Below are 12598 nucleotides of genomic sequence, written 5' to 3'. Positions count from 1 at the left end.
CCTGCAGAGAGGGGGCCCTGTCCTACCTGCTAACATCCCCACGATTGAGCCAATGGCTGCATGCAAGCAGATGAGTGGCGAGCAGATGAACAGGGCCACCAGGAACACGCCACCTGTCCAGGGATTGTCGCAGCCATACACCTGTCCGACCCCAATGGGGATGGATTGTAGCAGCTGCAAAGTCAACAGAATCCAGGTCACTGGAGCGTGGGCTGATAATGCAAGGACCAGGCCCTAGGGCCAGGAGTGAGCCATTCCTGGGTGGGTAATGGGGTGGAACGGAAGGATGGCTGTGCCCTCCAGTGTGTGGGAGAACGTGGGAGGGCACAAACTGGAACAAATAACTCCTCACTCCACCACCTGGCAGGCATCTGAGCATCCCTCATGCAAAGCCAGGCAGGTCCCGCAACACAGAGGCCAGACAGAGGTGCTTCTGAGGGACACATGGCTTTTGCTTTGAGGGGACCAGAGGATACCTCCCTGGACTGCCACTGGGGATTTCAGGCACTAGGGGATTTCCCCTAGACCTTCTGAAATTGAAGAAATATTCCAGGAATTTTGGAAATATTCTAGGCCATTTTGATGAATGATTTGACCAAAGGTCAGCCAGCTCATTGTGGCCAAGCCCAGGCTAGAGCCTCTGAGCTTGACCCCTAGTCTACTGGTGGCTGCCTCACATTCAGTGCTACCTGGGGGATGGTGGGACCCTGGGAAGGAGGGGAAGCCACTTCCCCTGCTCTGGAGGAGCACTTCGCATTGCAGAAAGGTAGCGCGAGGAACATCTGGAGAACAGCATGGAGCCCCAAATCCCTGGGCCTGAGAGTCATTGGGTGGCGCTGGAATTGGAGGTGATTGATTTGGCAGTGATGTCAGATAGCCTTTTTTTTGCCCTAGCTGAACCACCCACACCTTGGCAAAAAGTTCTTTGAGGGCAAAAAGGAAAGGAGGGAGATTGACAGGGCAGGGAGAGGACTGGCTTGGGAGGTGAGAGCTCTAGCTTTTTTTTTTTTTTTTGCGGTACGCGGGCCTCTTACTGTTGTGGCCTCTCCCATTGCAGAGCACAGGCTCCAGACGCGCAGCCTCAGCGGCCATGGCTCACGGGCAGACTCTCAACCACTGCGCCACCAGGGAAGCCCGAGAGCTCTAGCTTTTAGGGGGGCTCTGCAGGAGGTCATTGTGTAACCGCTGGCATGTTGCCTCCTAATCTGGGCTCTGGTGGCCTCCTCCGTAAGATGGGGAGGCTGCCCTAGCCGACTATCTTCCAGCTTTAAGATTCTGCCAACTCCTTTCTCCATTACCAGCTCACATGACCTTTTTGAGGACAGGCCTCCTTTACCTGGGCCCATAATAGGTGTTTAATAAATATGTGTTGGTTAGCTCAGTGGTTTCCAAACTTTGTGCACATTGGAATCACCTAAAGGTCGTTTTAAAAAATGTTGATGTCTGGCCCCTCCCCAGACATTCTGTTTTAACTGGTGTGGGGGGTCAGGAGGCATGGCTGGGGCCTCTGGTGACTCTAATGTACAACAGAGCTTGGAGAGCAATGGATTAGCTACAGACAATCTCCTGGAGATGTTGGGAGTGCATTGCATTTCTCCCTTTGATGAAATTTTGTTCTTTTTAACAACTTGACTTAATTCTGGAGTCAGTATGATTTCTTTAGAGAATTTGAGGAGTCCCAGAGAGCTTTTAAACTATGTCCATTCTTGTCTCCGAATGGGTGGCCTTTTAATCACCAAGCACTGTTTGGGCCAGAGTCTATAGACTTCTGCAAGGAATCATAGGGTGGGGCCCCCGTCTTACTTAAAGAAACCCTGAAAACCCTTTGTACCAGTCCAGGGAGCTCAGCTTCAGAGTGGGAACAGGTTGGAAATCTACTCAGTAAATATTCCATGACTTCCCTACATCTGAGGAATGCAGGATGCCACGGGGAATCCGACTCCCACCTTCCCAACTGGGGACCCAGGTTTAAAGCCCAAGCAGGCAAGAATGAGAAGAATGAGGGGACGAGCTGCTTTGGAGTGAAGCCTGGGTTTAGAATGAAGCTCTGCCGGTTTCCAAATTTCAGCCTGGCGAATGGTGGCCCTGGTCCCTCCAAGCTGTGCTCCGGGCCACAGCCAATACCCTGGTGCGCAGTGCAGTCAGGTGTGCGGTGGAAATTTACTAAGGACTGGCCTCCTATGTACTCCGGAAAATCCTTGTGTAACAACAACAAGCTGGTTAAACAAAACAGAAGTCACTCCCCTCATTGTTTTGAAGAGAAAGAGGGAAATGGCATTGATTCTTCAAAACTCAGATCTGGATGAGCAGAAGAAAAGGAGCCAGTGGTCAGAGTGGTGGTGGTGGGGAATTCAGAGGGTGTGCTTGGGCCTCAGGGTATCTGGATTTGGCTCCTACCACTTTGTTTGTTTTGAAGATGAACAAGAAGTACCTCTTCTGTGTGGCTGTCTCCACTCTGGTCCTCTCAGCACAGGACAGTACAGCCTCACCGTGCAGGGTGGGTGGGGGGCTTGGTGGCCCTTTCTCTCTGGCAGTGCCACATGTCCCTGTGGCTGTCACTCAGACTCACCCCTAGGGCTCAGGGATAGCGGGTTGTGCCCCTGAGGCCGTGTGTGTCCAGTCGCCAGATGGCTGATCATTGATGATTCAAAATTAGTTTCGTCCCTGCTCTGACCCCAGCAGTTTTCCATTTGAGAGGGTGGGCTTTTGCTTAAATGTGGGGCTCTGTCTTTTCCTGTCTTTTCCATTGTCTTGAATTTAGGCCCTAATCCTGCCTCTGATCCCATTCTAACCTCAGCCTCAGGTAAAGCTTTTAAAAAGACAAAAGCTTGAAAAAGGTTTGGCATTGCTGGCAGCAGTGTTTGCCATGAGGGGCAGGGGAGACTTTCCTCTTCTGACAGGTTCAGGCTCGGAGTTTGGCTGACGCTGCAGGGCCTGTGCTGTCCACCCCACCTGGTGTCTGCCCGGCACCAGGGCCACCCAGAGGTTTAAGCACATCTAGACAAAGGACTTGGCTCGGGGGGAGGGCTCAGAAATCAGATTTTGTGAACAATATTTGAGGCACTAGCTACAGTTTGACCTCAGGGATCTAACCCTCTCTGTGCCTTGGTTTTCCCGTCTGTGAAAGGGGATGATGATAGAACTTACAGCATTGGGTTATGATGAGGGTTAAATGAGTTAGTAAGCTAAGGGCTTGGAACAGTGTCTGATACATAATAAACTTGCTTTAGTGTAAGCTGTTAGCTATCTCTATATTCATTAACAAAGGCAAAATTTTATGATTCTATATATCTAATCTTATGTTAGGTTTTTATTATATCCCTTGATCTCTGATGTCTAGAGATCAGTAGAATAAATGAATATGTACATGTGCGATAGAATATAAAGCAGGGTTTCTCAACTTTGGAATTGCTGAAATTTTGGGCTGGTTAATTTTTTGCTGTGGGACAGAGGCTGACCTGTGCATTGTGGGATATCTAGCAGCATCCCTCGCCTCTACCCACTAGATGCCAGTGGCACCCTTTCTCCCCAGTCTTGATAATTATAACATTTCTGCAGACATTTGCCTTCCCCAAGAGGGCAAAAATCACTCCTGCTTGAGAACCGCTGATATGGAAAATAAACAAAAATTTAACCCCATCTTCTATTGATAATATCTTTAAAATCTTAATTTTAAACATTATTTTAGTGTCCTGACCCTTCACCCAACTATCTGTTTTATTTAATATTTTCCCCTTAATCCCACCGTTCTGTCTTGTCAACTTAACCTTTATCTGTGAACTTGTTTAGTATCTGTTTCCCTGTGCAGAGTGTAGGCGTCATGAAGGCAGGGATGTTGTTTTGTTCTCCATGTATTCCCAGTGTCTGATAAAGTGCCCAACACAAATAAGGTCCTCAGTAGGGGTTTATTGAAAGAACATATGGAGGTGGCAGTGACCATTTCCTGTCCTCCTCTCTGCTAAGACCCATCATCTGCTGGAGGTGCATCTAGAGAAGATGAGAGCCTGAGTAATCCACAAAGTGGTGAGTGAGACGGTCTGCAGTGGAAACAGGGCCCCACACACCTGCCACTGGTGACTTACCAAAGACATCTCAATCTCTGACCAGGTGATGTTCGGCACTGAAGACACAGGCTCCACCAGCGTCGTGGGGAAGAAGAGGTTGTAGTGGCCCGTGGCCGCCAAGTACAGGGTCACTGCAATGTTGAAGGGCAGTGTGAAGACCGGGAGGTCCCACTTGCTGAAGATGGAACTCAAGGCACTAGAAAAGACAGGGCTGGAGATGGAAGGGACAAAGGATTAATCGCTGCGCTCATCCTTCAGTCTATACTGTCTAGTCAGCTCTGGTCACTGGACCACTCACTATCCCCTCTCCTTGGCACAGCCATTCCTGGCTCCCTTGAGACTCGAGTGGTCCATTTACCTGGGACTGGAAATAAGGTGTTCAATGTAAGTCTACATCTTTGGGAAACAAAACTTAAAAGTCTTATAACTTGTTTTCAATAGAAAATGTTATAAAATAATTTATATATTTCCTTGTTTCTTAAACCAAGAAAACTAAACAAAATCTTATCCTTACAAAATGTCATGTATTGCCTTTGGATCATTACAATGTACATCACACTGTATCCTGGGCTGTGATAACATTTAGACTCTATGCTTTAAATAACCTTCTAAGAGGAGGCTGCTACGAATATAGCAATTCAGTCTTCCTGGTGTCTTCCTTGGGGAGAGAGTGGATTCTGGAGAAAGATGGAGCAAGGTGCAAATCCTAACTCCTACACTTACAGGCTGAGTGAGCTGCGTTAGGAAATGAACCTTCCTTAGCCTCAGTTTCCTCTGAAAGGGCCATCCACCTGGCACCCAACACTCTACATCTCCCACAAGCAGTGAGCTGCAGGACAAAACTTGAACTCATGTGATGCAGTTGATTGGCTCACTTTTAATTAAGTACAATGAATCTCAATTGGGCATTTAAGACTGCCTGAAATCCCTACTATAGGTCCCTAGCAAATTAACTCTCCAACTTGCTGAGACAGCAATTTTGCATTTTCTCCTTTCTCAATTCTTCACTTTCTGCTTCCCTTTAGTTTCAGCTAACCACCTTGCTTTACGCCACTAAGAAAACAGAAATGACAAGATGAGAAATGCTTCATTTTCCCGACCATAAGATCCATACTCCGACTGCTTTGTTCCCACATACTCTTCCTCTCTGCCCTTTTCATATAATGGAAGTGTCCTTGCTCCCTTATCAGGCCAATTCTTTTCCTTGTACTTTGGGATCCAGTCTCTCAAAGACTTCATTCTTGCAATTCTCTCCTTTCTCTCCTGCAGCTTCAACCTCTCCTTTTTCTCCAGGTCACTCTCATAAATACATAATGTGTTCTAGTACCTTCTACCTTAAAAATCCTCCCCCTTTCTTATTTCTGGTCCAAATATTGCCCCTTTTCTCTGCCCCCTGCACAACTCTTCAAAACTTGTCTATCTTTGTTGTCCCCCAATTTTCTACTCCCATTCTTTCCTAAACCCACTCCAGTCAGGTGGATGTTCTCCCTACACCACAGAAATGGCTTTTGTCCAGTTCACCGATGACATCTCTCTTGCCGTGGTCATTCTCTGCCCCTTTCATTTGACAGTTGGATCCTCCGCCTGGATGGAAACACTTTCTGTCAGGGCTACCACGACACTGCACTTAGTTGCTTCTCTAGCTTCTCCTTCTCAAGTCCCCTTCAGTGGTTCTTCCACTCTTCTGCCAGGCATCTAAATCTTGGAAGATCCTACAGCTCTGTCTTCGATCTTCTCTTTTGGAATCCTCTCCTCCTGGGTGATAACCTTTAGTTTCAAGGATGAAATATCTTCCATATGCTTCTGCCTTCCTAATCTTGACCAAATCACTAAGTTACAGATTTGCATATCCAATTTCTTTCTCAGCATCTCTACTCAGAATGCTGAAGTTTAATATGTCCAGACAGAACTTTTGACGTGTGTCCTGTCCCTCACCATCAACTGGTTTTTCTTTCCGTCTCCTCCATCAACCCAGGTGCTCAGGCAAATTATAGGAGTGCACCGAGTCTTCCTTCACCCCCACCCCCAAACTCCACAGCCTCCCAGAAAGTCCTGCCAACTACCTTCCTTAAAATATACCCCAAGCCCAACCACTTCTCTTCACCTTCATGGACATCACCATGGTTAAAGCATTCCTGTCCTCTGTGGGTTATTGCAGCAGACCTAACTATGCTTCTAGCATCCACTCCCACTCCAGCTAAAATCCATTCTCCACACTACCAGCAGAGTGATTTGTTTAAATTTAAACCACATCCTATCACCCCTCTGCTTAAAACCCTTTAACTGCTTCTCATCACAGTTGTAAAACTCAAAAGGCTTACTGGAGAGGTACAAACTATTAGGTACAAAATAAGCTGCAAGGATATATTGTACAATACGGGGAATATAACCAATCTTATAATAACTATAAATGGAGTAGAACCTTTAAAAATTGTGAATCACTATACTGTACACCTATAACTTATATAACGTTGTACAGCAACTATATTTCAATTAAAAGAAAGGCTTACTAGATCCACAAGGTGTATGGGCCTTGGCCATCATCTACTTCTGCCCTCACCTCCTGCCACCCCTTCTTCATTCACTGGGCTTCAGCCCCTCTGGTCTTGTTTCTTGAACACATCATACTTCTCCAGTAGGTGTCTTTGCATATGCCACTGGTTCTGCCTGCAGTATACTTCACCCAGATCTTCAGATGGCAGGTACTTTCTTATTTAGGTGACAGTTCAGATGTCTCCTCTTCCAAGTGGCCTTCCCTGACCACCCAAGTCTGGGATCACTCTTTGTCCCATTTGCTCCATTTTGCTTTCCTCAAAGCACGTATCATATCTTGAAATGATCGTTTTACTGAACAATTGATGAGTTTATTTCTATCTTTGCCAAGAAGAATGTCAGCTCCCACAGGATGGAGACTTTCTCTTGCTCACAGCTCTCCCCGACATCTAGAATAGTCTCTGCACATAGCAGGCCCTCAGCAAATTTTTGTTTGTTGGATAACTCCAGCACTACTTAGTACCTACGCTGTGGATTGGATTTCCAGGATTGTGTGAGTGGATTCGTGAAGTGCCCGGATAGTAGCACAGAGCTCAGCCAGCGTAGGGGCCCAATGTTTTCTTCTTTTTTTTTTTTCACTTTAAATTGGGAAGTGAGGGTGGGGATGGGGGCACGGTAGACACACTGCCACCCAGTGCACTGTGTCTGAGGGGCTTAATTTATGTAGTTATAAACCAAATGTATGCAAATGAAGACAAGTTCTCCTCCTCCTCAGGCGTGGCGTGTGGGGGACATTAAGGAAATCCCCACAGAAATGACTGTGTTAGCATTTTGTCCTGATAGATTAACGAAGAAATCCTAAGAAGAAACGTAAATTGCCCAGAATGCTTAATGTAGTAATTTATTTGCAAACACTCCTAAAAAGTAACGGAACAGCACTTAAACTAAATTAAACTAACTGGTTTTAGTAACTCCAGAATTTGAAACCAAAGAAAGATGTTAAAAATCAGTTGACATGTCAGAGAGTGGTAGAGTTCAGGGGATTGGGGGACATGGGCTCCCCTCAGGCTTCCTGCTACCATGTGACGGTGGGTGCGACCAGACCCCTTGACGCTATAAGTTAGGAACCTATAGGAACCTATAGGAACGCTATAGACCCACTGGAGGTTCAAGTGAGCTGAACATTACATATGTAAGAGGCCTATTTGTTCCTAACAAACACCCTTCATCTTGACTCTTATTCCTTCTGAAAAATGAGGCCAATGCACAGCAAGACCTCAACTGATGCTTCTTGTTCAAAGATTCTATGCTTTAAATATAGACATTTTGTTTCAAGAAAGCTCTCTGATTTTATCACAAGTGAGTTTCAGATTTTGGGTCTTGGTTAGGCCACGGGATAGACGATTCCCATGTAGGCTGGAGTTGAATAGTGCAGACTCTGGGTTCATCATCTGGGGCAGGTTGCATAGCCTCTGCATGCCTTAGCCTTCCCTTCTGTAAATTGGGGACAGTAATAGTCCTCCCTTGCCTAGCATTGTGCCTCGCATGTAGAAAATACTCAGTAAATGTTAGCCTTTATTACTAAGCCTATCATTCAGAGGAGGTTGTCAGCACAATTAAAAAAAAAAAAAAATGTAGCAGGGCTTCCCTGGTGGCGCAGTGGTTGAACGTCCGCCTGCCGATGCAGGGGACACGGGTTCGTGCCCTGGTCCGGGAAGATCCCACATGCCACGGAGCGGCTGGGCCCGTGAGCCATGGCCGCTGAGCCTGCGCGTCTGGAGCCTGTGCTCCGCAATGGGAGAGGCCACAACAGTGAGAGGCCTGTGTACCACAAAAAAAAAAAAAAAATGTAGCGTTTGCTCTTTGAAAGGTCCGTGTTATTCCAAACTCAAAATGATCCTCTTCTGTTGCAACTCAACTCATGGACGCTTGCAAGATAGAGACAAACCAGGTTGACTATGAAGACACTGGGCCCCACAACAGTGTCAGACACAGCACCTTGGGGCCCTGTAGGTCTGAGAGCAGAAAGAAGGAGGTGCCTCACCAGGACATGGCTGTGAAGGTCACAGGAAGCAGAAGCCACCAGTAATAGTCTAACTTCTCGGAGAACACAGCTATCAGCATTCCCACCAGCATCCCATTGTACCCATGGAGACCCGAGGCGATGGTGGTCCTGGGGTTGAAAACAGAGGTACTGGGTGAACTTGTTGGCACTTACTGGGTCTGTTCCTCCTGCTGCTCACAGAAAAAAGTCAGCTTAGTCAATGAATATAGGGTAGTCACACAGCTGCCGGCACATTTCTAGACCACACACACACACACACACACACACACACACACACGCACACACACATACCTTGATTACCCTTACTGATCTAGAATTAAATAATGCACTTTTTGTCTAAGCTCCCTTTGCTTCTCAGGGGAGTCTAGACTGCTTTATATAGAGGGAAATCTAAGAGAAACCTGAGGTGTGTCACGGGGAAGGGGTGTGTGTGTGTGTGGTTTTTCAGAGAGAAAGGAGGGTTCAGAGAGCACTGGGGTAGTCAGGGGTGGCTCCCTGGCGGAGGAGGGATTTGAAGGAAGGGTAGGATTAGTTAGGCCGAAGCAAAAGTGCTCAGTTGGGAAGAGTGTGATGCTACATGGTAGGTTGGGTGAGGACCGTCAGAGAAGGCTTTGGAAACCAAGCTGAGGGATTGGGTTTTCAGCTAATGCACACTTGTCTTAGATTCTTAATCAGGATATTTGGGAAGATGAGGCAGGGAATGTGTGTGTTTCCCTCATAAAACTGGGAGCAAAAAAAGAGTCCATGGAGCAACTCTTTGAATGGCTTGGCAAGTTTTCCAGTGGATCGTGGTCAGGAGGGAGGTTGGCGAATTAGACTGTCAGAGCAGGAAGGGACACAGGCTTCTTGAAGGTGACCTGTAGGTGGGCTGGGTGGAGTTCACCTCAGGGCAGTTTTGGCGAACAGTGATGGAACAGTAGGACAAGAGCTGACCCTGTTGGAGGCCATTTCTATGCCAGCTCTCCGTGAGGCTGTAGGTGAGTGGCAGCAAGGAATAGGGAACCCACTGCTTGAAACAGAGACACAAATCTTGGCTGGAGCCCATTTCTTCTGTCACCTACCAGACCTACACCCCAAAGAATTCAGCCTCTTATTCATCTGATCTCGTATGGTCTCCCAGCTAGAATTGGCGTGGTCCCCCAAGGCCACCTTAGAGGGGCACTGACACTTCTCATGGGAGACAAGTCAACCCACGCCTGTGCCTTGGTGGAACTGGAATGTCAGGGGGGCTGGAGGAGTGCAGCGTTGGTTATAACACAAGCAACTCGGATCACTCCCCAGGCTCTGGGGTCATCAGGGGCCCCCGGATCTGCTGTCCACTCTGTCCACGTGCCAGGGAGAGCACTGACCTCCAGGCTAGAAGACGCAGGTCACGTGTCCAAGCCTGAACCCTGCCATCCACTGGCTGTGGCTCCTTCCGTGAGCACCTTACTCCTCCTAGCCTTCTTTCTCTCACTTGCAAAATGTGGACCCTCTTACCTTCACTGTCTGCCTTGTGAAGTGGCAGGAAGAATCACAGGTAACAAGGCACGACAGTGTTTTCAATATTTTTACAGTACCCCATGATGAGGAAGGAATGTGTTCATATTTTATAGTATGGCCCAGTTTCTCTCTCTCTCTCTCTCTCTCTCTCTCTCTCTCTCTCACCCCCCATACACACACCCAACATGATTGAAACAAAAATTTCACAAAATAGTGTTTACCTTTACTACATATGGATTACTCTAATCTGTTTTATTTTACTCTATTATTTTAATTTTAAAAAGTCCTGTTTTTAAAAATTCATGATCTACAAATGAAGTGGTGACCACCAAATTTAAAAAAACCCGAGACTCTGAGCATTCCCAGACCTCTCTGATCATCAGAACTACCCAGGAGAATCTTGTTTAAAACACTGCCCACCTCCAGATCCACTGAATGGGAATATCTCTGGGAGGGAGGGGGACTGGGGCGGTGCTGAGAAACTACATTTCTTAACAATCACTCCAGGTGTTTCTGGCCATCAGGAAAGTTTGGGAACCATTGGAATAACATATGGCAAAGTCTGAGGAAATGGTCCCGTTCTCTAAAATGCACTTGTTGTTACTGGGCTTTGTGACCACCACCCCCCGACCCAACCTGCCCCCTCTCAGCTCCTGTTGTTCCCTTCTCCATGCCACCCCCCCACGCCCTCACTGCCTTCTCCTCTTGCCTTCCTCTTTCCCACATCAATGTTACTAGCTCAAGGTTGCCCTCTCTAAACTTCCCAACACTTAATGAGGTCTGCCTTCTCTGAGCTCTCCAGTATATACTGTCTTGTATTATTCTGAGACATTTCTTATCTGTTAGTCTTATCTCCCTCAACTAGATTGTAGGCTCCATGAAGGAAGAGCAGCTTAAGTGTTCCTCTGCACCTGCCTTCGAGGGAGTGTTTCCAGAAGTCTCTACAGTCAGATGGAGCCTGGTACTGTCACTTGTTGTGAACTTAGGAGAAGTTTAACTGTGTAAAGAACTCCAGTGACATGTTTAAAGCTGATACTCAGGAGACTGTGGTTGGCTGATACTAGGATAAGGTCACTCAAGTAAACACTTCTCCACCTGTCTATCCCAAGAACCCAAGACCCTCAGAGAGAGGAACTCACCTGTCCTGGCTCAAGACAAGGGCAGTTAAAGTTGACACCACTGTCCCCAGACCCCCAGCAATTGTCCACCAGGGATTCTGGATCAGGAGCCCTATGAAGATGATGAGCCCGCTGAGAGGGTTGTTGACGAACATCACCTGAGCGGCCCCCCTCAGAACCCAGTCTGTGAACTGGAAGGCCAGGGGCTTATCTGAAAGAGATAAGCAGAGTCATCAGCAGGGATCAGCCTGTGCTTCCCTGCTGGACCACTGGTTGGCGAGGCAACCAAGGCAGACAGGGATGCACTAGCCAGGACATTTTCCCTCATTCAGTCTGGCGCCCAGCCCGAATCTCTGTGTGGCCTGACAATCAGTCCACAGTGGTGTCAGTTTTGCCATACAGACTGAGGCACCATGCCGAGACCAATTTAACGCTATTCCAGCCATTGCCTTGGTTGGTAAGGCAGCCCCAGGAACATTCCAAGGGAAATTTATTGGTCCAAAGGAAGAGGTGGGGAGGGAAGGAAACTCTTTTTGTGTAGAGCTGTATGACTCAGTTGAGGGCTGGTATCTGAGCAGCAAAGAATACAGTCTGGAGAAAAAAAGGCTTGGAAAGTAATGATTTTAGCCCAGCTGTGAAATCAGCATTGAGTTATGTATTGACATTGAGTATTGACATGCATTCTGTCTCATTCTCTGGTTTGGTTTCCAGGACAATATATACAAGTGGGGGGCAAGTGGGGGAGGGTAGGTTAGGGATATTTGTTGCAACATTTAGTTTAGGGAAACTAGGAGAAGAATGATGTTAAAAGGGAAGAATCTGGAACATTGGGGAGGCCGAGGCCGATATTTTCTTGGCACATAGAAAATGACTGTGGAATAAGTGAAGGAATGACCATTCAGTTTGTTTGAAAATGGCTTCTACGTTGCTAATGTGGTTGTCCTATATCTATTCCATGTAGGAGTGAAGAATTTACAAAGAACTAAAATCAGTGGAATGCACGGAATTCTGAAACCATGGGAATTCAGGTAGTAGGATACATTACGGCCACCCAGAGCCAGCCCTGAGCTGGAGGACCTCAAATATGGGGGCCCTGCCATGGGTGAGTGTGGGAGCAGCTTCCTCAGTCCAAGCCAGAGGGAGGGCTGGCTCTCTGGCCTGGCCTGGCTGCTTCTGCCCTGGGCATTGGCCTACCTTTCAGCCAGCTCCTGCATTCCTTCATCTCGCCTGTGAGGTAGCCCACAGCTTGAAAGAGGCTGATGCCCCCTTGGCCCAAAGAGCCCTGAGGGGCTGCCCCACTTTCTCTTCTTCTACCCTTTTCATTGGGTTTTTCAATCTTCACAATGTGGCTTTCTTCTCTGGATGACCGAAGATCC

The 12598-nt window shown here is 47.4% G+C and overlaps 1 protein-coding gene across 8 annotated transcripts in view; it reads right to left on the bottom strand.

Annotated features, from left to right (window-relative positions):
- Positions 1-12598, bottom strand: part of SLC14A2 (solute carrier family 14 member 2) — a 451251-nt gene that overhangs the window by 34088 nt on the left and 404565 nt on the right. For all 8 annotated transcript variants that reach the window (XM_024734703.1, XM_024734700.1, XM_024734697.1 and 5 more), the window contains 5 exons: positions 12417-12597; positions 11244-11433; positions 8602-8730; positions 4083-4275; positions 27-174 (listed from right to left, as the gene is read on the bottom strand). In XM_024734703.1, coding sequence (XP_024590471.1) covers positions 27-174; positions 4083-4275; positions 8602-8730; positions 11244-11433; positions 12417-12597 — 841 coding nt within the window. The remainder of the gene's footprint in view (positions 1-26; positions 175-4082; positions 4276-8601; positions 8731-11243; positions 11434-12416; position 12598) is intronic.

Source organism: Neophocaena asiaeorientalis, unplaced genomic scaffold, assembly GCF_003031525.2.
Source record: "Neophocaena asiaeorientalis asiaeorientalis breed wild unplaced genomic scaffold, Neophocaena_asiaeorientalis_V1.1 scaffold322, whole genome shotgun sequence".
In the NCBI taxonomy this organism is placed as follows: Eukaryota; Metazoa; Chordata; class Mammalia; order Artiodactyla; family Phocoenidae; genus Neophocaena; species Neophocaena asiaeorientalis.
This window is presented reverse-complemented; position numbering and strand designations above follow the sequence as displayed.